The sequence below is a fragment of the Schistosoma haematobium genome, chromosome 1 (assembly GCF_000699445.3).
Source record: "Schistosoma haematobium chromosome 1, whole genome shotgun sequence".
NCBI lineage: Eukaryota > Metazoa > Platyhelminthes > Trematoda > Strigeidida > Schistosomatidae > Schistosoma > Schistosoma haematobium.
This window is the reverse complement of record NC_067196.1, coordinates 20,431,873-20,459,154: the sequence shown is the minus strand read 5'-3', so window position 1 is coordinate 20,459,154 and position 27,282 is coordinate 20,431,873. Positions and strand designations below refer to the sequence as shown.

The window sequence follows — 27,282 nt, the reverse complement described above, 5'->3', positions numbered from 1 at the left end:
CCACCCTGTTCATCAATGATGCTGCCCAAATACGTAAAGGTTTTTACATCTTCCAAATCTTCTCCGTCAATTGTGATTGGATTGGTGCATCCTGTGTTGTATCGGAGAATCCTGCTTTTCCCTTTGTGTATATTAAGACCTACTGCTGCTGAGGCTGCTGCCACACTGTTCGTCTTCTCCTGCATTTGTTGTTACGTTTGGGATAGAAGGGCCAGATCATCTGCGAAGTCTAGATCGTCTAACTGCATCCTAGATGTCCATTGTATCCCGCGCTTCCCTTCAGACGTTGACGTCTTCATGATCCAGTCGATCACCAGGAGAAAGAGAAAGGGTGAGAGTAAGCAACCTTGCCTAACACCGGTCTTCACTTCGAACGACTTTGTCAACTGTCCTCCATGCACAATTTTGCAGTGTAATCCATCATATGAGTTCTGTATGATATTGACTATCTTCTGAGGCACGCCGTAGTGTCGAAGAAGTTTCCATAGTGTTGTTCTGTCCACGCTATCAAATGCTTTTTCGTAGTCAATGAAGTTGATGTAGAGTGATGAATTCCATTCAATTGATTGTTCCACAATGATCCGTAGAGTTGCGATTTGGTCTGTACACGATCTATCTTTACGGAATCCTGCCTGTTGGTTACGAAGTTGGGTGTCTACACAGTCCTTCATCCTGTTTAACGATACCCTGTTGAAGACTTTTCCCGGTATTGAGAGAGGAGTGATGCCCCTGTAGTTATCACAGTTGCTGAGATCTCCTTTATTTGGTATTTTGATCAGGAGTCCTTCTTTCCAGTCTGTTGGTACTTGTTCCTCATCCCAAATCTTATTGAAGAGAATGTGGAGTATCCTTGCAGTTGCCGCTACGTCTGCTTTTAGTGCCTCTGCTAGAATGTTGTTTCGTCCCACTGCTTTGGAACTCTTGATTTGTCTGATAGCCATGCTGATTTCTTCAATTGTTGGTGGGCCAAAATTGATTGGGAGGTCCGTGGGTGCTGCTTCGATGTTGGGTGGGTTCAGTGGAGCTAGTCGATTCAAGAGTTCTTTGAAGTGTTCTACCCACCTGTTTTGCTGCTCTTCAATGTTGGTGATTACCTCGCCTTCCTTGCTTTTCACTGGTCGTTCTGGTTTGCGGCGATTTCCAGAGAGTTTCTTTGTCGTGTCATACAGTTGTCTCATGTTTCCTTCTCTTGCAGCCTTTTCCGCCGCCGTTGCTAAATCTTCCACTTATTTACGTTTGTCGGTTCTGATGCTCTTCTTCACTTGTTTGTTTACTTTTGTGTATTCAGCTTGTGCCTTGGCTTTTTCTGCTCTTGTTCGACTGGTATTGATTGCTGCTTTCCTGTTCCTCCTTTCTTGAATCTTATCCAGTGTATCAACAGTGATCCATTCCTTGTTATGGTGCTTCTTGTGACCCAGGACCTCATGACATGTTGAAGTGATTGCCTCTTTGATCCCCTTCCAGTTGCTCTCCACAGTAGTTCCTTCTCCATTCAGTAGATCATGGAAGGCCTGGAACTTGTTGCTGAGGACTATCTTGAATTCGTTGAGTTTGTCAGTATCCTGAAGAAAGGCCGTATTGAACTTTTGTGATATTTTCCGCCCCGTTGTCCAGTGCTTCTTGAGTTTCAATTTCATCTTGGCGACCAGCAAGTGATGATCTGATGCTATATCAGCTCCTCTCTTGGTTCTCACGTCCTCTATAGTCCTCCTGAACGTTTTGTTGATGGAAGTATGGTCGATTTGGTTTTGCGTGGTGTGATCCGGTGAAGTCCATGTGGTTTTGTGTATGCGTTTATGTGGGAATATGGTGCCGCCTATGACCAGTTTATTGAAGGCACATAGGTTTGAAAATCTCTCACCATTTTCGTTCCTTTCTACCAGTCCGTGTCGTCCCATGATGTCTTCATATCCAGTGTTATCCGTTCCAACCTTGGCATTGAAATCTCCCATCAGAGTGGTCAAGTCCTTTGTTGGGCACTTCTTGATGATTGACTGCAGCCTATTGTAGAATTGATCTTTAGCGTCTTCATTGTAGTCGTTGGTAGGCGCATAGCATTGGATGATGTTCATTGAAATACCCTCTTTCTTTGTTTTGAACGAGGCTTTGATGATCCTTGGTCCATGAGATTCCAATCCTATAAGCGCATTTTGCGCTTGTTTGGACAGCATCAATGCAACTCCTTGTGTATGTGGAGCATTTTCTTCTTTATGGCCGGAGTATAACAGAAGCTCCCCTGAAGCTAGTCGTTGTTGTCCAACTTGCCTCCAATGTGTTTCACTGGTCCCAAGCACCTCCAGGTTGTATCTTGTCATTTCTGCAGCAATTTGGAAGGCCCTCCCGGTGTCCCACATTGTACGAACATTCCATGTACCTAAATAAATGGTTGCTCTGGTTGTCAGAAGGGGCATCATCCTCGTAACTTCCGAAGAAATTCGGCTTTCATCATGAGGCGTCATAGTTCTTCTAAATGAAGACCTTCTGATTCCCAGGGCAGAGTTTAAAAGGTTTGAATAATTTTTCTGGTTAGCGTTTTTTTAGCGAGCTAGTTTTCTACGGGATGAGGACGCTAACCCCATGCCCCACCCTCTTCCTTTATCCGGGCTTGGGACCGGCAGTAGCCCCCGGAGGGACTTCAGGCGGAGTTAGTTGATCTACAATGAACTCTATATATTATTCCACAACCAATTCTTCAAAGAGTTAGAATTCTCCGCTATTTTTGTCTACAGTTAATGAATTTGTTTGGTTTACCGTTGAAAATGGACGTATCCTTTCATTTGTGACTGTTCGATTTCTATACATAGGTGATTAAATCTTGTATATAAGGCTTATATTTACCGTGTTTTTCATCAGTTCCAAGTTATGACTTGTTTTTGACTACTAACGTGATGTTTTTATATTTATCACTTATTTAGGAGTTTATGTTATATCGTAAACATGCTTATCTACGATTAGATGGTTCATCACGTTTATCCGATCGTAGAGATATGGTTGCTCAATGGCAGACTAATCCGCGTTGGTTTGTATTCTTACTGTCAACTCGTGCTGGTGGCCTTGGTATTAATTTAACTGCAGCTGATACAGTTATATTTTATGATTCTGACTGGAATCCAACTGTAGATCAACAAGCAATGGATCGTGCACATCGTCTAGGTCAAACAAAGCCTGTATGTTTCTTTTATATCTTTACGCTCGTAGTTTTTTTACTATTTTAAACGGACTGAATATTTTTTAGAAAGTGTGTCGAAAGATCAACATCTAACCTAAAGAAAACTACTTCATGTAGATCACTATCACAATATTTAAATGATGAAGATCATTTACAGCTCAGATATATGTTTTACTGTTGTAAAAATCTCTAAGCTAGATGGTTTAATTGGGTAACTTTCACTGTTGTTCTAGATAACGTCATCAGCGCTTGCTTTATTAAGAAGTGAACATTTAAGTTATTCCGTGAGGCTTAAATCAATTTTTTCCAGTGGCCTTGATTGTAATTGGTTATCCTTATAGGTGACATTGTCTTCAATTATTCTTGTATTCGAGTTGACTACTTTGTTCTGTGACGATTCATCGAGACAAAAAACACTGTGCGAAAGATGAAATTATTGATGACTAAATTAAGTCTTGGATTCCCTTCATGTAGAAATTTCAGTGTCGATTAACGGGAACCAAGGTTTTTTTAATGAATGTAGTTAACGACAGAAAACTAGATATCATAGAATATTGGCCTGAGCAAGCTAGAAATTTCTTCTCAGAACCATTTTACCAACTGATTAACTATTGAGAGATTTGATATAATAAGGAAATCCATCTTAATTTGTTATGTGGCATGTTCACCTAATTTAATACTAACAAATGCTTAGTAAAAGGTGTCTAAAATCAACCAATGGATCTTCGTTTATCTTCATTGCATCAAATCAATTTAGGATAACAATTGAAATGTTGAACCATCATTATTTCTCATCTGGTCCTCTATAGCATCACCAAATATAAAAAAGTGTTATCAGTGTTCATTCATTTATTACTTATAATTTTATATTTCAGGTTACAGTTTATAGGCTTATTTGTAAAAATACAGTCGAAGGTCGTATGTTGCGTCGTGCAGAAGAGAAACGTGCCATGCAACAAATGGTAATCCAATCAGGTCAAGAAGGATTAAACAATTTATTGTCAAATGTAACAAATTCGTCAAGTCCCACAGAACATATGACTTCATCTGATATGGTTTCTTTGTTACTTGATGATGATGAGTTGGTAAAACGGTTAGTTTATTGTTGGCTGCTAGTTGCGCATTGATACAGTTCTAAATACTCACGTTTTTGCTAATTATTCACCTAGACAAATTTCATATCTCTCAATGTTCATGTTAAATACGAAAAACCACCATACAGACATAACAGCCATTGTGTTCCAGCTATATCTGATAATTCATTGACTTAAGCTACACAAATTCAGGATCATCCATACAGTCGTGATGATCTAGCAGACGGTAATTTAACATAAATTCCCTGGTCATTGCGTTATGTCTTGTAAACTGATTGTATGTTGTCAAAGCATATATACTAGTAATAGAGATACTAGTATGAAAGGTATCCTATGCAAATAAACCTTTGGTGCCATAGTGACACAATATCCTCGCAATTGACGTTATTTTTCCCGCCAAGCCTTAATACCTTCTAAGATGTGATTACGCATAACCTATTAATGATACATGGTCACTTATTAAGATTATTTGACAGAAAATGTTTTGTCTCTATAGCTTTGCCATATCTCATTTATCTATTTGAAATAAACGATCATTTCCCTTATTTTTGACCATTTTCATATTACGATATTAATTAATGTTAATGTATTTTTCTGATTTAGACTTCAGATACGTAGACGGTTACAACCTCAACGTGGTCGTCCAGCTAAGAACCAGGCATCCAAAAGACTAATAGCCTCTGAAACTGTAAGTAATTTTTCAAATGCAAACGCTGAGGCACATGTAACTGGACAACCATCATCAAGTGGTTTCAATTCCACAAAATCAATTTCGCATCCTCAGGGCGTATCAGATATCAGTACTGTTGATGAAGATTTGCTTGAACGAAAACGTCAAGCGGCTTGGGCTGAACAAGTAAGCCTCAATCACAATTGTTTCTTCAATAAGTTTTGTGTGTAATGTTATGAGGTAGATACCGTCCAAGTGCCAGTTCCCTCCAGTGTTCTTGGGCAATCAGATAGTAAACTGACTGATTTTCGCTGCTTTCCCAGTATTTCTCATTGTCCTCGATTAATTAATTTTTATGACAGAAGTAGGAATGTGAAAGTTCCATCTTTTTTTAGCTTAAAATCACACATTTTGTAGTTCAAATTAAAACGCCAAGTTAGTACAAGAAACCGTCTAATGATGCCCGGTTATTTAGAATACTTGTATAGATGCTCTCCTGTTAGCAGGAATAGTCTAAAATGAAATAACTGTTGGTCTCTACTATAAAATATAACAACTTATTTCGCTCCATGTATTTTTTTCAGCCTCGTGGGGGCCGCACTAAAAAGATCCGCCCAATGGAATCAATCGGGCCGGCGACCATTTCCTCAATTGACACTTCTGTAACAAATTGTGATAATGATAATAATTCTAATAGTAGTAGTAGTAACAACACGACATAAATGCTGATTGGAATAGGGATTATTTTGTCATTATCATTGTTATATTCTTTTGTCTCCATTGATATCTTGTCAAAAATTCTTCTTGGTTTTATTATTACCACAAACCAGATGATTTTGTAATGCATTTCCATAATTTTCTGAGCAAATAAATGTATATAAACAAAACGTACCGCTTAAATTAGTGTATTTTTTTATTGACAATTCGATGTTTTGTATTACAAAAATAAAAAGGAACTTATGAGTACAGCATATTAAGTACCCTATATTTTCTTCGTGTACCTTCAGCCTATTACCGACTTTTTCAAAATGGAAATTTTAAAGTGATACCGTCAATATATGCTATAAATTTTACTGTCTCTTTAATATGTACATTTAGATAACATGACTATTGGTTTTTCTTTCAGTCTATTTCAAATAAAGAATCATGATAATAATGGAAAATATGAACACTTTTAATTTCTCTGACTTGTAGATTTCTGCTAAATAATGATAGAAAAACAAACTATTTATTTGTCAATAAACATCCATATTTATTAGTGAAACTGGTACAAAAGTTGACTAAATAATTATCACAGCCGAATTAATAGAAGTATTGTTAAGAGAAAAACAAAATGCACAAACGATAAAAGCAATACCAGAATGCAGAGAAAACAAATACAAATAATTTAGTAATCATTAGATTGTAATAAAATATTTAATTTGATTTGATCTGGAACACGATTTATAAGAAAATTGCCATCATAACTGATCGATGCAAAATACCATGCATCTACTGGACTCCATTCAGCTGTATATACACTTTCTTCATGTTGTTCCAAACGAGCGATCAAACCATCTTCGTTTCTATATGGAATAAGAAAAAAATAATTTTTGTGTCATCGCTTCGTGTTTCAGATTTTATCTTAAGTAAGTAAACCAACGAAACTACAATCGAGGTAAACTATTATGACATGATACAATGATTCATAACGGTAAAATAATATATCATTGAAAGGGGGATGTTTATGCTAATTAAAAGGTTTCGGTTCATAAGTTAAGTCTTTTTTCTCTTATCAACTGAATTTAGGTATCTAGTGAGTGATATTTCTCCAATACGGTGGGGTCAGCATTTCTAGTTGAGAAAATACGTCGATATAAACTAGCTTTCAGAAAATCTACAGCAATGAAGAGATATTAGTACATTAATCAACAAGGTAGCCCCTAATGTTAACACGATCCTACCGAGTTCATGTTTGGATTGCTAACAATAAGCTATGTAACAACATAACGCACCATCTTATGTTATAAATGTTAACTAGGTCATATAAAACCGGTTATAATGTCAAATTAGTGTAGTTATTCCACTTCAGAGTATCATTTACAATTCGAAACGTCACTAAGAACAACACTAGTACTTCACATGTAACTTCATAAAATGGCATCAGTTTTTCGACGTTCTAAACTATACCTTAAAGCTCAGAGTAGACAAGATACATGACTAAGACATACCTCTATTCATTCAAAAGCAATGTAGAATCTGGCATATATATGCATTTATCCAAGTTTCCACAACATATTGAAACAGCGAAGTGGGATTATCAAAACAAACGTCTCAGTGGTAGAAGAATAAAGTGTGGGCGAGAATAACAAAGGTTGTCTGTTTATTCTGACATGTGTCAGATGAGTTATATATTCCCCTATCCTTATAATGTTATTATTGATTGTTCACTGTTGTTGGATTGTGTCGGGTTTTGGTGTGGAAATATATTTACGTTCTAGTCAGGCTAACCACGTGTTCTTGATCTGAGTTGTGTTGAAGTCTGTAGAATAGGCACTGAGAGGGAATCTAGTGTAGATATCCGTCTAAGGTAAATTAACGTCCCATACGTGTAAACGTGAAAAACCAACCGTTATAACAAAGAGGTAACAGAATCATTGGTAGTACTAACAACTAGGTATAAGTAATATGATTCGATAAGAACGAATTCGTGGGACATAAAAGTATAAGTTTTAAGACTAAAGATCTAATGGAAAGTAGAATGGATAAGTCTGCTCTATTACAGCTGATTCTGTACATTGTCGTTTATCATCTCCAGCATTTGGTTACGATAACCTCGCCAGGTATTCTGGACCTGCCAATAGGGTTCAAGTAAATATTAAATGACTTCATGGACTGATACTATATCCTGGTTAAGCCACCCTTAGCTTTCTTCCAACCCAATCTTACACCAGACATCACTGCTCGTCGAGGTAAAGGGAAGTTAACCATACGTAATAATTTCCCAACTACCCTATACCTAAGACCAGCATCGCTCGCTCGGTGGTTTTAAAATGAACACGAGCAATGCCCCGGTATGGCCGAGAGTGGGGTGGGCCCTCCATCCCTCTCGAAACGCTCTCACACGGGCACGCGTATACAGACTCTGCCAGGGAAGTCCTACTCACTGCCTTCTCGTGGCGGGGGTTTTCTTTACGAAAATGAGAGGACGAAAAGTGAATGTACGGCGCTTTAACCGGATCCCAAACCAAATCAATGGTGCACATGGGCTACAGTATCCTGCGGGAACAAATGGCCTATGAACCAATCGTTGGTCACCGGCTACCATGGGACTGCATCTCCTTACGATGCTCCACTGCCTTGTGGGTCAGACCTTTAGGTCGAAGGCTCGAGGTGTAGCCCCCTAAGAAAACCACCTGCTCCGGTCTGGGAACCCGGGCAGTACCACAGCCCACACACAAATAAAATGAGAATGACGATATTTACTGAAAAATCCTATTCACGCTTTGATTAAGAGTCAAACAATTCACATTATTATTATTTACCACGCCATTTATTCACACTCTGTGTATCCTTATCTTTCGATTTATGCAGCAGCTCGCCTATGGTGGAAATTCGGTTCTATCTAAACGTTCTCGAGTCACTGACTGGTTGAAAATTGAATGCTACCACCAAATACGAATACTGAATCAGTTTTTCTGAAACCACGTGCACCATTAAAACTGGCTGCCTTCAACGTTCGCATACTTATGCAGGTTGGACAACAGATAGGGCTGGCTATTTCTTTGTAAAGTCTTAATATTGCCGTTTGTTGCCTATCCGAGACCCGTATTCAAGACTCTGGTGAAGTACTATGAATTCACTCTCCATCGGTCGCTTCAAAAAGCTTGTTTTATGTGCGCTTATCCGGGGACCCTGTGGCATCTTCGTCTGGTTTTGCTGGCGTTGGTGTCGCACTAAGCGCTAGAGCTGAGGCAGCACTAATCGATTGGATCCCCATTAACAGTCGATTACGTGCTGTTAGATTAGAGAGTTCCAACAAAGTGAGAAGAAATCGGCGTGAGAAATGATGTCCTTTCGTCATCTCCGCCTATGCCCCGACAGATTGCAGCCCGGATGCAATCAAGGATGGATTTTACCGCCGGTTAACTGTTCCTCTCCAGAAAGTGCGTACGACAGATATTGTAGTACTAGCCGGAGACTTGAATGCTCAGATCGGGCGTCTAGGCACACAAGAGAGTCGTTTAGGTGGCCAATGGGGACTTGTTGGTCGCAGGATAGATAACGGGGACCGTCTACTGCAACCATGCACAGACCACAACCTGTTTCTGGTCAGCACTAACTACCGGCACAGTCATCGCCGATGTGCCACCTGGCATCCTTTATCTGCACCTCAAGCCTAGACTCAGATTGATCACGTCGCGATCAGCTACCGCTGGCGTGGTTGTGTACAAGACTGTCGCCCCTTTTGGAGTACCTATCTGGACTCTGATCATGCCTTGGTCTGCGCCAATCTTGCCTTACTTTTCAGTGGACAACGAAGTGACCGCCACCAAAGGATTGATGTTAGCAAGCTGGTTGCAACTAAGTATCGAACCGAGCTAGCTTCTAGGCTAGCCACCATTCCACCGAAAAGTATAGATGAGCATTGGTTGCAACTTCATGACGCCATGAAAATGGCGAGTGAAGTCGCTTGCGACTTCGTGAAACGTCCTGCTTATAAGCACTGGAATTCTTCAGGCTCCTTACAACTCATTGAAGCCCGTGGGTCTACTCCAAGTGACCGTGAGTTTGACCACAAACGACCACTGTTACGTAATGAAGTTGAGCAAAGCTCGCGTAAGGACCGGGAAGCCTGGTGGTCAAAGCGTGCTAATGAGCTGGAAGCAGCAGCTGCATCTGGTAACTACCGGAAGCTCTTCCAGCTCATCCAAGCCACTGGCAGCAAGAAGTCTGGTGTGAGCGAAACAATCTGTGGGGATGATGGGATGCCAATCACTAACATCTATCGACGTCTTGGACGATGGGCAGAATTCTTCGAAGGGCAGTTCAACTGGCCTGCTGCTCCGGCAACATCGGTCAGACTGTCCTGCCCTCCATGGGCGGTGAAGACTGATCCACCAAATGAGACGGAAGTCCGCAAGGAACTCCAACTCTTGAAACGCTACAAATCACTTGGCCCAGATGACTTACCTCCGGCTCTTTTCAAAGATGGTGGTGACTTTCTGACTAAGGAATTGACGACGTTGTTTACAAAGGTTTGGTAACTGGAAAGTGTACCAACGTCATGGAATGAGTCGATAGTTGTCCCTATCTTTAAAAAGGGTTCACGTCTTTTCTGTAACAACTATCGAGGGATAAGTCTACTTCCGATTACGTCCAAACTGTTGGCTTCCATCATACTTCGTAGGTTGTTCAAAACCGAGAAAGATTGACTCGTGAGGAGCAGGCTGGTTTTCGTTCTAGTAAACGATGTATTAACCATATCTTCACCCTCCGCCAAATGTTAGGACACCATCATGCTTATCACACACCAACAGTTGCAGCGTTTCTTGACATCAAGGCTGCCTTCGATTCGTTGGACAGGACTGTTCTCTGGGATTGTTTATTGAAGAAGGGTGTGCCTGATGAGTTTATTAACATTTTAAAGGCCCTATATACAAACACCTCAGACAGAGTGAGGGCATACAACCACCTCTTTCCATTGTTCCATTCGAGCAGTGGGGTTAGGCAGGGTTGCCCAATCTCACCATTCCTCTTCAACTTTGCCATCGATGACATTCTGGAAACAGCTCTGATGGATGTAAGTAATGGTGGTGTGGATCTGTTGCCTGGAGAAAGACTTCTCGACCTTGAGTATGCGGATGATATTTTTTACTGTGCGATAATGCCCAAGCCATGCAATCCGCACTTAATTAGTTGGCAATGAATGTCCGTAGGTATGGTATGTGCTTCGCACCTTCTAAGTGCAAAAGTACTCCTACAAGACTGGCAGGACTCTGGTTCAGCACTCACCCTGGGTAGTGAGCAAATAGAAATAGTCGGGAAGTTCATGTATCTAGGTAGCTGCATAAGTGCTGGTGGTGGCGTGAGTGATGAGATCAATTCACGTATAGTGAAAGCCAGAGCAGCTTATGCCAATATTGGTCATCTTTGGCGCCTTCGTGATGTTAGTCTGGCTATAAAAGGTTGGATCTACAACTCGTTGGTGAGAGCAGTTTTGCTCTATGCTTGTGAAACCTGACCTGTCCGAGTTGAGGATGTTAGACGACTGTCTGTGTTCGATCATCGTTGTCTCTGAATGATTGTTGACATCCAGTGGCAACACCATGTTAGTAATGCAGAGGTTCAGCATCGTGTGTTCGGGCACAGAGATGATAATGCAATCGATGTCACCATCTTGAAAAACCGACTTCGGTGGCTTGGACATGTTCTACGAATAACGTCCCAGAGAATTCCACGTCGTGCATTATTTGCTGACGCTGGGACTGGTTGGAAGAAGCGGAGAGGTGGTCAGTGCATGACATGGTGTCGTGGCATGAAAGAAAGTTGCAAAGGACTGGCTTCTGTTGGTCCTTCACGACTCCCTGGTTGGGGTCCGAGAGATGGTGCTACACAGTGGCTAGAGACTTTATCAGATATGGCTCAGAATAGAAGCCAGTGGCGATCCTGCTGTAACCTTCTTTTACTTTCTTCATAGAAAGTGGTTGTATCTTCCTTAACTGAATGATTTCCTCAGGTTGTACCTTCCCGTTTCCCCTATCATTATTATTATTATCATTATTACTATTATTATCATTACACTACCTTACACTATTCTGTTCGTTATTGTTCTTTTTTATTTTACGCTCCTTACCTTCTTTCTTTTCTCTTCCCATTCTCATTTTTTTGTGTGGCGCATATATAGTTGGTGCCTTTTTGTACCAATATTTATGTGTTCAAATAAATAATTAATGTTTCGAATGCATCTATGATTGAACACTACACGAATGTGCTCTACTTAGTGGCTATGTCTCATAACCATGAAGTAGAATAGAGCGAACCACTAAACAATAGTCTCGTTTACTTAGCAGGCGGATATGTCGCCAAATCCACAAGTTGGCAAAATTCAACCAAGCTATCTGAATCCATCCTTTTCTAACCCCCTTCATTAGTCTAACCCTTCCCAACTAACCCACCTGGGATGGCAGGACCTGAAGGAAAAATTACTCCGGTCAATATAAAACGACTAGGTCATCACAATAGGCAAGTCCGACCAGCACTTCAAGGTAACAACTATGGTTAGGGTAAAACAATACATGAAAAATTATAACTGCCTACCTGTCAATTTCACCTTCATGAGAACAGGATGAATGGTCATCAAGTTCATCTTGCAATTCTATTTGACTATGACCATTAGTCGATTGTTGATTCATGTCACTAGTAAGAAGAGCATCAGACGAATAGCTAGGTAAGTTGTATAGACAAACACGACCATCACTTCCTGAAGAGAGAACAAGTTGGTCTCGTGTAGGGTGATAGCGTACTGACCAAATCTATTAGAATGGAAAGATAGCCTATTATTTTGATTTGTCAACAAAAACACTCAAAATATTCTTACTGTGCTGGAAGACCGAATAAATAAACATATTTATTCATATTTGAAATATCGAATCGAATTAACACATAGAAAACTAATTATTATGCATTTGTCCTAAATTAATATAACCCCTACCAACTATAAAGAAATATTACAAGTAATGGTTGATTGTAGAAAAAAGTAAACGACAGAATATCAGACAAATACGAAATGAATGTTACTCCATACTAATAACACAAGTGAACAGTAACGTGCTTGGTACGAAATCAAAAGACACTGATTTCAGTTCTTCATGAGGTCAGGAATGTGAACTGATGAGGAATCCCATACACGGTCGAAAAAAAACTGCGAAATGGAAATAACTTATGAGTAGGATTGTTGTGTAATATACATCATTTACCAAGTGTAAGAACTAGGCTTTGAGGCACATTGTGTGACTGATGATGTTATCTGGTTCGCCAAAATGAAAGAGAGAAGTGTCAAAACATGCGACCTGTGGTTTTTAACTAAATTAGCTGCTACACATTACAGGTATATATACACAAAAATAATTGTTTTTTTTCAACATAGATTTCGAAATACGAGTGATTTTATTATCAGCGCTCAAAAACATTTATTGATATTAAAAGATTAGCGGGCATTTATAAATACAAACTACTTGTCATGTAACCACTGAGTGGATGGAGTATTGTTTTCTACCAAACCGTGAGACACTTTTTGATACATTGGACACCATAACAATATTAAAATTATGATTTAACCATCAATGCCTCCGAAATATCACTCAGTTATAATGGGAGCTAGTAAATGAGAGATAAATGAATCATGATTTTTGGAACGAAAGATAAACTAATATTTGTGATTATGGGTTTATATTGTACGAGATAATCGAGAAACAATGTTTACGTATCCAGGCCTTATCTATGGGGACGTACGATAATGGGTGCAGTATGAAATGAATGGAAACATTCCTAAATCAAGACATAAAAATAAATAACAAAGCTAATGAGCACTAGTCTGGATTGTCTGAAGAACTCTAGACCGATAATTTTAAAAAGTATGACTGTTGTTAATGTACATACCATCCATCTTTACATTTATAAATCAATTGTGAAAATATTTCTAACAATAAATTACAATCGACTGATCCCACTTTTTTAATTTTTTCCCATTTCTCAATGTGCTTTTTTGGATTACTGTAGGTTTTATGTTATCTCGTAAAAATGAGTCAAGTGTAAAGGTAGTGAATGGAACCAAAATAATAAAATTAGTGTCAGGACAGTATTGGTACGTATAGTGGTTAAATACAAACGAATTATGTGTGGTAAATGTATACTATATTGACGGCCTTGAAGTAAACAATCAGAATTAAAATAGCGTCCCATGGATTTTGCGCGAAATTGAAAGCGTGTTGTAAAATAGCTTGTACATTATTCTTAACTAAATGAAAGTTGATAATATAAGGTTCCTAAAATGTTTGGTTTTGATTGAAATATCTACAATACACAGTGAATATGACACGGTACTTAAATTACAAGGAATACCTGTTCTTGATGCGGATATTGTGTTAAAGTGCTTGGTATGGATCAATGCACAGTCAGTGGTGTTTGAGCAGCTGGATAGTATTTTTCCACTCTAAGCCCTGACTTGCAATATCAACTCTAAAGTAAACAACAATGTTCCAAAGTATTATTGCATTATAGCTGACGTCAGTTAGTGATGAAAACACTGACCTTAACTAATAATCCCAATGAATAGTTCTAACTTAACTCTTGTTACCTAGCCTAAGCCTTTATTTATTAATTACAGCTAACGCCAATTAATGATGAAAACCATGTAAGGTTATAACCCTTACTCGTAAGGCTAATCCAATTAACAATACATAAACTTAACCACTTTTCTTTACCACAATTAAAAATCTGACATGTATGGGTCAATCAGTTGTATCAAAACCATTATTCCATTGCTTTTTTATTATTAGCTGTTTTATAACTACACAGTGCTTCCTGATTGGTTGGTAAGTCGACCAAGGTCATCAGTATAATATACTTGTATCTTCATTTTTTGGTTAACTTGCAGTGGTAATAAACGCGTAGTGCGAGATTGATGCGTTTATCGTTAAAAGCTTCAATTCAGAAATAAACTTTTAAAGCTGATGAATCTTACACACTGTCAATAAAATAGAAATATGTCATTAAATTGACTTCAAAATATGTGCTAGGAGTGGGACATCGAAAAAGAAACCAACCCAATGAGAGTGAGATGCGATTGCGAACAAAGGCTGAACAGTTGGTTCCGTGCCGTATTGCATAATTCTTTCAGATGCATTTGAAATAGCTGTGTTTTTTGCTGAAACAGCGGCAGTGGTAGACAGACAGCGATATCTTGTGCGTAAATAGCGAAGATCCCAAAGTCTCATGATTCCATCGTCTCCACCGGATACTAACAGATTAGGACGATGAGGATTGTAATCAATGTCTCTAACACATGGCCAATGGGCATTTTCCATCCAGAAACTAGGCCTTTTAGGAAACAGATTATTTTTACACAGTATATTATTTTTTTAACTACTGACTGGTTGTTCTTATAAACATAAATTATAAATACAAAATATCTGGAATGATTTGATCAACAATTTCTTCTTAAATTAGCCACTAACATTCACCGTTCCGATTTGAAAATAGATCAGACATCTTATTTTTTGAACATATATATATTACACACCTAGCCTTACTTTCAAGCAACAAAATACAAGACTTAACTGAGACTTAAGTACACTTCCGGTCCATGTCTAATATCACACTCAAATTACAAGTTACACAATCAATTCAGTTATGAAGTTTTGGACAAATATAAAATTTAGCCCATGGTTTATACTTTTGGTGAACTGGTCAGTGACTGGCGTATTCTTATACATCACTAGTTTACATGTCTATGCCTTTCAAATTCTCAACTAAACACATCTAAGTCAAATAATGGATCGCTGAAATCAATAAACGAGATGAACTTACTTCATACATCGAACATCCCATCCTAGTATACCATTATCAAAAGCTATCGCAAGTTGATTTGAATGTTCATGTGGAGACCAACGAATAGCGTTAGGTGATGCAGTAGTTGATAAACAACCAGTTGATGACTTCATATTTGTACGTAAACTATCACTTGGAGATGAAGGTGGTAAATATAACTGTACACTTGTACTGATTTGATAATCACTAGAATTTGAATTTGATGAAGCTTTAAGTATGACTAAATAGCTTGTCGTTGCAGTGGTTACGAGGGAAGAATAAGCAGCTGAACTGTAAATATATTGCAGGAGATATATAAAATAAACAAAACAGTCTATAAGGAAAAGTTTGTGGAGATCATACAATTTAAAGTTTATATCATGAGCTAGATTTGATTCAAAAACCACTAAAAACTAACGGCACTGGACAGCTATTTCGCTCTAGTATTAAAATTATTACGTGCTACATATTACATTGCAATGGATCGAATCTAGAAACCTCAGGCTTGTAATAATGATATTGCATTTAGATCACTGAGCTGATATTCAGTGATTACCATTTTCAACTTCATTCAATTCATGAAACTGTATGTTCACTAACCTCTGTCGGTAACAAATATGGGGAATTAATCAGAATGGGTTTTGTGGAGAGTTTTAGAAATTTCACAGGTTGAAATCATGAGTCAGTTGAAGTTCAACCGGTCTGTTGTGAGATAACAACTCACTGAAGACAATGGTGTACGGTGGCGCAACTTCGTGGATTGGTTGAAGTTAGACATTAACACCGTTGGATGCCGGCTCAGTGGTCTAGTGGTTAAGTGCTCGCGCGCGAAGCCAGTAGGTCCTGGGTTCGAGCCCCGCGTGGTGCGGGATCGTGGATGCGCACTGCTGAGGAGTCCCATACCAGGACGAAACGGCCGTCCAGTGCTTCCAGGTTTTCAATGGTGGTCTAGCTTCAACTGACTCATGATTTCAACCTGTGAAATAGGGAATTACATTGGTATAAAGATTCATAAAGAAAATGACAAGATAAAATACACCAAGAGTAAAAAAATTACTTACCCAGGCATTTCAATAGGTGGTCCGACAACACAGGCTAAATCACAGCACGTACTAGACGGATGTGATGTAATCCTGTAAATTAAAAAAATGAAGGGACTTTTAAAAGACTTCGCATACAAGTAGACTAAAAACATTTTAAAAAGTTATAAGACCCTTGGGTCAACCGCCAGACTAGAATGGTGTTCGAAAGTGAATTTTTGTAATAATCAGAAATAACAATCGTACTGAACGAAATCAAGGTTAAGATAGCAATCTACAAATAAACTGTTTGTTACTATCCCAGGTAAGTCATTAACCTAACAGGCGGCCGACGAAGTTTCAATCGCTGACGGTAGCATGTGGCGGTCTTACAAATGACATCCAAACTTCCAGCAGTTATTGATTACTGTTTTTCATAACGTAAGTTAACCAAAACTGGGAGAAGGAAACGATTGACTACTCGATCAATTATCAGACCATCTGGGAACATGAAAGTATAACGTCAATGGTTTAGTAGAGCATTATCTCATATGATGAAAGATAGCGTACAACTATATTGGATGGTGTTTCGTTAACTAGGACGATTGACAAATCCTAACACCAATGTAAGAAGGATGAACAACTCAACGACTATTGCAGAAAGTTTGATCTTTCTGTCTTTAAGCTAAATGAAGAGTGGGAATTACGAGGATAATATAGTCATAGATGAGTTACCAATTTGATACCATCATAGATATCAAATTATATTTAAAATATCCTGCAGAAATTAAAATCATATCATGATGACATATCCAGGAAAACAAACTATCATTAGACTATGGATTTCATATAGTTATTAGACTAAAAAGATTTGATTACAAGTGGATTGTTTATTATAATTTGAGTAGAGTGTAGGATTTGAAGGTCGCAGGTTGGAATATGATGGCGAATCGTAGAGTTCCTAAATACATGGTACATCCAATTAAATTTGTATGACACTTCGCTGAACATTACTGAAGTCAATCTAGCCCATGTGCACTAGTGATTTGGAATCAGGGTTTTCTAACTCCTTTAGGTGAATCCTCCATATCCGCTAACCCGGTTAAAGCGCTAGACATTAGTTTTCGTCCTCTCAATTTCGTAAGAAACACCCCCGCCACGAGAAGGCAGTGAGTAGGACTTCTCTGACAGTGGCTGTATATGCATGTTCATGTGAGAGCATTTCGAGAGACAGAAAGAGAGAGCTGACTCTCCCCACTCTCGGCCGTAGCCGGGCATTCGGGGGCGTAAATACTTAGTGACAACATAGAAGCAATCCGCTCAAGATGTAAACATACCAAAAGAGACTGATCAAAATTCAGTCCTTAACATTAACAACTGGAAGATTCCAACAATTACGTATAAACAGTAAGATTCATCTACGTTGTACAAACCAGTGGCTATCTAGACTAAGTAGTTTAGCTAGTAACGCGTCAGACGTCCAAACTGGACAGTATTAGACTCGTCACAGTGTGAACATTAACACCGTGATGCAGGTACACCCAGTCGACGAGTCCCAAATAGAAAGAAGTAGGTATACTGAATCCCACTGCTAGCCACTACCTATCTTTAATTAAATAAGTAGATAGCAAAAATTTATCCCCAGATGGTAAAAAGACGAAGGATATTACTGATAAAAATTAATTAGAATAACTTGAATTGAAAAATGTCTATACCAGTGTAGTGAAGGAGAACACGAGTGAGGACAACCAATTGTATTTAGCACAAATTACAGAATTACTTGGTAAAATAGAAAAACCATATAGTAAATCGTTAATTTGCAAAATATCATTCCATCATATCAAATCGGACTGTTGCTGATGCAAACCTCAATCCATTGTCTCACATTTCATTGTTCATGCGATTTCTTACAAATTCCATTGTGTTATCGCTCTTCCTTTCTTGATCTTCTCCATCTTCTGCTGCCCGACATTACGTTCTTTTAACCCACGTTATATACTACTTATATCAATATAAGTAGCACGCACCACACCAGATGTATGATAACTTAGTTCGCACGTAAGTTAGTAGCGCAAAATTCACAAGCATTGATTTCACGTAAATTTTTTTCAATGATTCAATTAAATAATCTTAGAACCGCTCATAATTTCCTATTTCACATAGATAGGGTTAAAAATTAGTTTATAATTACAATTTAATGATAATATAAACCCATGCATTCAATATCATAAAACTGATACGTTTTCGTTAAACAAAACAGAAAATATTTACCTTTTGATGCTATGATATTTATCTAATGGTAGTGTAGTTACATAATCCAATGAATTATTCGCCGTAGATGAATTATTGTTATCTACTGGTGATTTTGATAGATTTGATTCAATCATAGCATCGTCTAATAAATTTTCGTTAAGATTAGGTATTCTCCAAAGTCGAGCACTATTACGAAGTTCTGGTCGTTCATTTGAATCTAAGTAATATAAACAAAGCAAATTAGGTAGAATATTCTTGTGGTATACAGTATGATACATATAATAAAAATGGTTAACTTAACCATTTGGTTCAGTGATTCAATTCTACGTGTTCAGTTTCGGGTTAGTTGACAGCAATTATTTGTGGTATGTTTTTTTTTTTAATGCGCAATGAAACACTTGATCCTTATTAGCTAAATTTACTGGAATATTTTGGTGAATATATCTGAAATTTTAAACTAGATTCTATTTTCATTTACTGAACATCTGGGTGGATGTTATTTGCATATATTGCACCAAAAATAAAACTACGTACAGGTGCGATTAATACAGATCCATTGAATGTTCAAAATAGGAAGCACGTGTACTCAACTGAAACTTCAGTTCCAAAAATATTTCTAACTTATAGCTACATGAAATATCGAGGGATCCGCTCGAGGATTTTATTTGCTAGCAGACACTAATCAGGTGCAGTCCTGAATGCCAACAACAGGAATATACAAAAACAACGAAAAATTTTTAATAACGAAACGATGTTTATTTCTGTTAAATGTTTGAGCTCATGCATATGAGTCGGTACCAAGTTATCACTCGTATTCATCAGTAATGTCATATAACTTTGTAACTGGATTCTATTACTCAATTTTGGCTCAAATTTTGTTATGAAGTTTATGAGGTTATGCGAACCGAAGTTAACACAGCAGAGTTCGAACTTGGGGTCAAAGGATTGAAAGTCAAACGCAAAAGATGAAAAAAAGGAAGGTAACTGGGCGACCAAGTCGTCATTTAGCCAATAAACGATAAGACATCAAACCCAATCACTAAAGATGAAAAATTAACATAGTCGCATTTCACTGAGTTCTTTTTCTGACCTTCGTTTATAACTTTGAAAACAAAAAGTCATTTTTAAGTGACGCACTTCGTAGTATGATTCTCTATTCTGTTTACACTACAATAAAAAAATATCCTAACCTACTATTCTTTTGATGTAGAACTGCTTAACTGTGGGTCCATATTTTAATAAAGGAAATAAAGAGTAGTATCTAAAAGCAATCATTTCAACCCGAAGTTTTGTTTGGAAGGGCTTCAAGTCGGTAAATATATGGAATGTTTTAGTAGTTGATGGATTTTAGTTTATCAGAACAAAAGAGTTCTCAATAACAAAAATTTTAATCGAAGCCTCAGATTCCAAAGGCTCATCCAACAAAATATTAACACCTTTGTTAAATATGAAAAGCTGCTATCACGGGAAATACTTGTTTCAATTAAATTGAACATAGAAAGCAATCTACTTCCTTGATAATATGCTTCTAATGTAAACTTCAACCATTAGTTTTGTGTATGATGAAAAATCATTAGATTCAAAAGAACTAGTATGAAACTACTTGTAACTTCAATAAAACATCTTACTTGCGAGCTGTCCTAACAATAACGGTACATATTTGTACCTAATTCCATATAACAATAGTAAATACCTATCGGCTTATCCTTCTTTAGTTAGTATTCATCTATCATGCCGGTAAACTGAAAAACGTACACCAGTATTATTGTTTGAGTTGAGGGTATAATTAAGAGGTCTGTCGGTATAAGCTTTATTATGAGTCACTCGCTAATCAAAAAAAATCTTCAAAGCAAGTATCCGTATAAGAAATTCCGTATGCCAACAAAACTTACATGATGCTGACAGTGATATAAAGCAATCTGGTTTAGATGCCAGTGTAACCAATGAAGTAACCTCTCCATTCGGATGTGCAAAAGTCTGTTTTTTTAAGTCGATATCTAATGACTCCACAAGTGTTACCAAAGTGACCTACCAAAAAATGTGGAAAGAAAACAAGCGTAATCAAAAACTCGATGAACTGATAATAAATGAGATGGGCTGATTACATACAATTTACTGAATTCTTTACGAAGACGAACAACTAAATAAATATACAAGCGGATAAATTAGCAGTTGTTAGACATTCTTTGAAATCAGAATTCCATGGAAAGTAAATATAGTGAATAAACATGTTTCTTTAATAACTAGGTCCTACGCCAGATAATTGATACTACTCAGTATATGATTGGTTCAATACCAAAATATCACTGCAATGGTCGACTTTTAGTCTGGAATTTAAGCCGCATTTATCACAGTGGTGTCCAGTTCGACAACAGTATTTAGAAATCAACCATTCAACGACTGAACACCGTTTAAACAAGATAGAATTCTTAACGAAGATGAGCTGCTAAGTGAGTTAAAGATTCAAGTAATGATAAGAAAAGTGTGTACAATAAAGAAATAAAACGAAATCGAAAGTCGAAGTGAAATAAATCGAGTTTGCAACTGATAAAATAATTATAGTTATAACTTATATAATTAGGGAAGCGAGTGGTTCGTTATCTTCACTGATAATTATCGTTATTTGGTTGAGGGTTGAGATACAGCCTGGATGCCAAAACTGAGGCAGGTGGGTTTCTTATATCGATCTGTCTAGAAAATTTTCTGTCCACCGACAGGCAATATGAGCTTGGAGCAAGCCAGAGCATGATCACAGTTCAGATAGGCACTCTAAAAAGAGCGAGTCTTTTACATAAGCACATCAGTGCTAGCTGATCTTGGTATGACTAGTCTGAGTCTAAACTTGAGTTTCAGTAGGAGGATCCCAGGTGAAACCGGTTGTGAATGTGCTGGGTAAAATTGGTGGTGGTCCATGAAAAGGTGCTGAAGACAGTCATCATTATCTGACTTGTGATCACTGAGTACCCACTGACCACCCAAGCGACTCTAGTCTGTGCCCAGATCCCCGATACGATGAGCCTCATTAAGTATGAACTTTTCTTGATTGTATTTTCAGTTAAGTTGTATTTAGAACTAATTACTGTCGTTGTTAATATACTTGATTACAGGACTGTTTTCCCTTTCGTTTATGTGCAATATTATCATTTCTCTTAATATGACACACTTTCAATGCTCTGTTGCACCAAACCTCTTAATTCATTAGTGGACGAAACAAATATTGTTGTGTAGCGATACTATATATATATATATATATATATTAGGGAGAGAAAAAATTTTCAAGTGCAGATTTCAAGGGATGTAAAACTTACCTGACTACCTTGTGGCTTCAGAGACTGAGATCCAACTAAAAATCGAACTTCATCAGACTCTTCGTGACTTATCGCATATCGCAAAATCTCTTGTTCATCTCGATCTTCTTCTACTAGTCGATTGAGGTTTTCAAAGCTGGAATCCTTAAGAGATCCATACAACCCGACTAAACATCGTACATTAGGCTGTGAACAAAAAAAATGAAAAAACTAACAAATAATTGTAAAAGCATATTCGTAAAAATGTTTGCGACATCAAAAAGCTATCCGCTCAAGTAATTATGACGATATTTTCAAAACATATGATGAACTAAAATGGTAATATAAACACAACAATAACTACACTTAAAAGTCGATCTACAGTTTTTATATGACCCCAACCGACTAGTAGTCGTTTCTCTTTATACGTTGCTCACTGATCTTTATTGCAACAAAAACTTGACTGGTCAACCCAACTTAATAATCTAAATGAAGATTATCGATCCCAACGAGCAATTCCGTTCATAAGAGATACTCCAGAATAATTATTACCTGAGACAAATTATTCCATCTGAACTATCAAAGAAAAGTTGACGAAATACGGTTTCGTAGATGTCCTTGAGGAGCCCCCACAATATTTGACGTGTTTAACACCTACTATTTGGGAAATACTCCCCAAAGACTAGCAGGTATTTATGTTTATATTGAGGTAGAATGGTAGTGCTGTAAACGCAACACGTGACTAGCTAGTCTTGGTGAACTGACCATGGATCGAAAGACAGTATATGCCTAAAATATTCGACCGATTTTCACTAGTGTTCACCGATTTACACTAAAAAATTATATCAGAATCATAAAAAATATCCTCTAAAAATAAGAAAGGACTAATTGCTTTCAATTTGTGTTTTTTGGAAATCCATGATTTCGTACACTACATCTCTGAGATTCTGAGGGAAATACGATAGGTTTAATATCCATCTGTCGATTCGAGACGTTTCTGTCACATGAGTTAACTTAAACCAAACGACCTATCTCCGGCCCTTTCTGAGGGAAGTAGCGAGTTTTGGTCAGGGAGCTAGCAAGGTTGTTTTAAGAAGTCTGAAAAAAAGTTTTCTAAATCATGAAATAAAGCGATCGTCGTCTCCATCTTTATAGTCGGCATAATCCGTGTAACGACTAGTGTGGGATAAGTGCACTCTCAATCGTACCTAAATTACTGGCTTCCGTCATACTTTGCAGATTGTTCATGTTCGTGTGGCGCATATATATTTGGTTCCCTCTCGTACCAATATTTATGTGTAATAAAGAAATAATAAAACAAAGATTGTTTAGAGCCTGTGAAAGATTGACTCATGAGGAGCAGGTTGTTATCGACTAGGTCGTGGATTTATTGACCACCACGGTTGTTTAGGGCTAACAACTGTTGTGTTTATTGATATCAAGTGTCTTCTATTTATTGAACAGAACTGCTCTGTAATTGTGTGTTGAAGAGGTGTCTGAAAATTATGACAACATCCAGAATACTCCGTGCACAAACAACTTAAACAAAGTGAGGGCATACAACCACCTCTCAATCGTTCTAATTCATAAGTGGAATCGGATAGTCCTGCACGATCCGCTTTATTTTTCAGCTTGTTATTCATGACATTCTGGAAACAGCTCTGAAAGATGGGGCGATAGAGCCTACTCAACCGAAGGGTCTTCTTGGTTGCATTTATAATTCAGTTGTATCTCCTGTTACACACTCTTGGTTTACTGTTTATTTTTTGACCGCACCACGCTTCTCTCCTGTACGCCTTGACATCGTATCTTTATTTGTGTGAAGGATCCCCAAGTGTACCAGAATATGTATCGGATTAAAATAAATGAAGTCATGTCATCTTAATCGGTGCTTGCTACATACTCCTGGAATGTTATATTAGTTAGTTAGTTACGAGCAATGTAGAACCTGACATGTCTCATGGTTTAAGTCGCCACGCAATATCAGCAAAATAGAGTGGAATTATCAAGACAAATACTCAAGTGGTAAGTGTAGTATCACAGATAGTAAGAAGGATTGGGAATTTAACGTGTAACAATAATAAAAACATGTAAACTCGTTGATATTAATGAACTTGAAGTCTGAATGAGTGACTGTTTTCCGAGTAAATGAGATTAAATAACCTTGGTAGATTATACGGTTCAGCGATGAATATCGCAATGATGAGCAGAAGGTTTAGTACTAACTATAGTTATAGTGTGAAGTAACTTTGATTTCCAATGAAAACCACGGACTGTATCTAAATAATTCATTTAAATTCTCAAACATGGTGGCCTCGAACAATATTTCTTTGGGAGATCCTGTGGATAGAAAACATATCTACGAGATGGCTGCGTCTAATTATTAAGTAATAACTAGTAAGGAAACTTGCAATCTCACCTGAACAGCGACTCCTGATGACGGTGGAAAGCTACTTAGCTTCATTTATGGCGGGGAAGTAACGACTTCTTACAGAACAGTCCGTTGGCAGAGGCCCATAGAACAAAGAAGATTCTTTGATACTAAAATGCCAAAAATGTGAGAAATAAACAAGCAAAGAACAACATAACTATTAGAGAATATAGTACAGTCTGGAACTGGCTAGAGCCACTCTCCCCCCCCTAGATGCTTGATGTAAAATACTGTCATCATAGCATAGTTGTACTGTCAAAACAGGATTAGTTGGTCTTAACACAACGATTTTCCGTAGTTTTGGTTGTACACGAGACAACAGAAAAGCAATCTTTTGATATAAAATGGAAAGTTCCCTAAATAATTGGAGGATAGTGGGACTCCCCGAGCTCCCCATTTTGGGGAAGCCGCTATAGTAAACTTTGGGGAAATGGCACTAAAACCCCAAAATTCCCCTTTAACCTTGGTCAAGGTCATTTAACTTTGGGGATTTCCACAAAATGCCCCCAGAATTTCCTAAACATTGGTGAGGGTCATTTGACTTCGGGAGTCTCCCCAAAGTACCCCAAAATTCCCCCAAACTTGGGAGCTCGGGTCGGTAGCCAGTATATATTTAGATTACACCTCTCAATTCTAACTACTGATTAATCTTGATTATTACACTATCGAATGTCACCGTTAACAAAACCGTCTAAAATTGATTTTATAGCATATTTGATGTCTGGTTAAGTAGTTTGGTAGGAAACAGACTGAATACGTGATACAGAAATAAATAGGCTATATCATTATTATCATATTTGGGCGAGACTATAAGTTATGAACGAACCAATAAGGTATCAGATAATAGGCCTCGGATATCGGTGCTAAATTCACTCATCCAATCTGGTTAAATAGTTTTAACATTATAGCTTATGACAGTTCGTGATAAAAACCCAAAATCTAATTCCTAACCTTAATCATTAACTGTAAAACATAATTCTAATTCCTCACACAGGTTTAGAACCCTGATTTGGTGCTAGATATTAAATGGACACTCAAGGTCAGTGTAGCTTGGCTCAAAGGTCGTCCATAAATCAAAGTCTCACCGAGCAACGCGAAGGATGGAAAAGAGACCAAAAGAAAAAGTAAGTCGACAACCTCGCGAGAACACAGTATACTTACATTTACCACGGAAAAAAACTCCTACGAAGCTGCCCGCCGTTTTGTTTCAACGGCCTTGAACGGCCTGGCAAACGGCGGTCATTCCGTATATCGTTCAAGCTTTTTGCTGTAGAGATGACAAATAAAAACAAAATATTCTGATGTAGTCAGTCACCTTACAAAAGGTGACAATAAATCTTGAGTGCTAACATAATTTCGGCGGTCACTAAATTCCTAAAATCAATAGCTCTGTAAGTTTTCGACATTGGATTCTGACCAGATTAGTTCTAATAAAATCACCCATATGAAAGCGCTCTATCAAGCACTCGCACCAAATCACGAAAGAGAACGCCATGTTCAACTTCTGCAACCGCTCCCGGCTGAAATCAGTCACTTACTGATATATTGATAACCTATAAAATATATCTTTGAACCTCCTCGCTTCTGAATTTTGATTTCACTGGGTGGGCCTGATTCAATTACAGAGACTGTTACTAGTTAGAGCTTTGTCAAATTATAAATACTTGTGGTGTTGACATCATGACCAGTATGGAAGCTCCTCTCGAAATCGCAGAAAACCCTGCAAATTTCTGAACTTCAAACCGATTGACATGAAAAACGTTTCGGGAAACTTCTCAGTCGGCACGCGTTAACGGCAACCGAAGCCGGTGAACACAGACGTCTGTTGCACGTCACTGTTGTGATAACGAAAATTTGCTACCTCGTCGCCGCTGGTGCAGAAGTTAGCGTTCTTCCAGAGAACTCTAATGAACGACCGCACGAACCGGTTTTAGACTTACAGGCGGCAACTTAAAGCCTGTCGCCACATATGGTAAGCGGTACGTCTATCTCAACGTGGGTTTACGCAAACCCATACACTGGATTTCCAGTGTTGCAGATGTTTTTGTGCCAACCATAGGTACAGACCCGTTACAACATCATAATTTACTTATTGACACGCACAAATGGAGGTTAATAGGCGGAAACACTAAATTATCTGTTTGATTAACTTCTTTATCCTGTTGTAGATTATCTCCAGTCATAGTAGGGTACATGATTGATCTATGCTACCAACAAGTACTCGATAAGTACCCTGAGATATACAAAATGCAACCGAAATCGCCGTGTGTAACAAGTAATGTTACACATCACATCGCAACAACAGGACCACCCGTATTCTCGAATGTGACTGGCTCCCGAAAAGCTAAGGTTAGTTAAAAATGGATACGATCATATGATAGATTTAGGGATCATTCGGCCATCAAACAGCCCATGGGCATCCTCCTTGCATGTGGTCCCTAAAAAGGACAGCAACGACTGGCGTCCGACTGGTGACCATTCAGAGTCTTTACCCGTCGCCTCATGTTCACGATTTGACTGCTGTCTTGAAAGGTACAAATGTTTTTTCGGAATTCGACTTCGTTAAACACATAATCAGATGTCCATGACTACTGACAACATTCCTGAAACCTCTATCATCACTCCTTTCGGTTTCTACGAGTTTTGCGGGCTGCAGTTAAACGCAACTCAATTTCGTAAATGTGCCTTCAGCTTAGCAACCAATCAGAATGAGGCGGGAATTGTTACATCCGCCATCTTTGTAAGCAATGGCGGTCGGCTTTCCTCGTTCTGTGCTTCTTTCAGCTAATT

At 38.1% G+C, this 27,282-nt stretch overlaps 2 protein-coding genes across 3 annotated transcripts in view; one reads left to right on the top strand and one right to left on the bottom strand.

Moving 5' to 3' along the window:
• INO80_1 (putative DNA helicase ino80) overlaps nucleotides 1–5,846 on the top strand; it is a 39,849-nt gene extending 34,003 nt beyond the window's left edge. Inside the window, exons 15-18 of the mRNA XM_051212553.1 lie at nucleotides 2,916–3,167; nucleotides 4,045–4,262; nucleotides 4,867–5,119; nucleotides 5,518–5,846. Coding sequence (XP_051073364.1) covers nucleotides 2,916–3,167; nucleotides 4,045–4,262; nucleotides 4,867–5,119; nucleotides 5,518–5,655 — 861 coding nt within the window. The 3' untranslated portion in view covers nucleotides 5,656–5,846. The remainder of the gene's footprint in view (nucleotides 1–2,915; nucleotides 3,168–4,044; nucleotides 4,263–4,866; nucleotides 5,120–5,517) is intronic.
• A 314-nt stretch (nucleotides 5,847–6,160) lies between these two features.
• On the bottom strand, nucleotides 6,161–25,741 carry TSSC1_1 (Protein tssc1). Of its 2 annotated transcripts, XM_035734115.2 has the most exons (10): nucleotides 25,654–25,741; nucleotides 24,481–24,602; nucleotides 22,083–22,268; nucleotides 20,667–20,802; nucleotides 18,793–18,991; nucleotides 16,564–16,635; nucleotides 15,503–15,793; nucleotides 14,740–15,013; nucleotides 12,233–12,447; nucleotides 6,161–6,498 (listed from the first exon to the last, which is right to left on the bottom strand). In XM_035734115.2, the coding sequence occupies exons 2-10, from the start codon at nucleotides 24,523–24,525 to the stop codon at nucleotides 6,321–6,323; spliced, it is 1,596 nt and encodes a 531-aa protein (XP_035589162.2). In that variant the 5' UTR covers nucleotides 24,526–24,602; nucleotides 25,654–25,741; the 3' UTR covers nucleotides 6,161–6,320. The 2 variants fall into 2 exon arrangements, with proteins under 2 accessions (XP_035589162.2, XP_051073363.1); XM_051212546.1 differs by lacking the exons at nucleotides 14,740–15,013; nucleotides 16,564–16,635; nucleotides 18,793–18,991; ... (2 more) ...; nucleotides 24,481–24,602; nucleotides 25,654–25,741 and having other exon boundaries at nucleotides 15,503–16,215.
• Nucleotides 25,742–27,282: the final 1,541 nt, after the last annotated feature.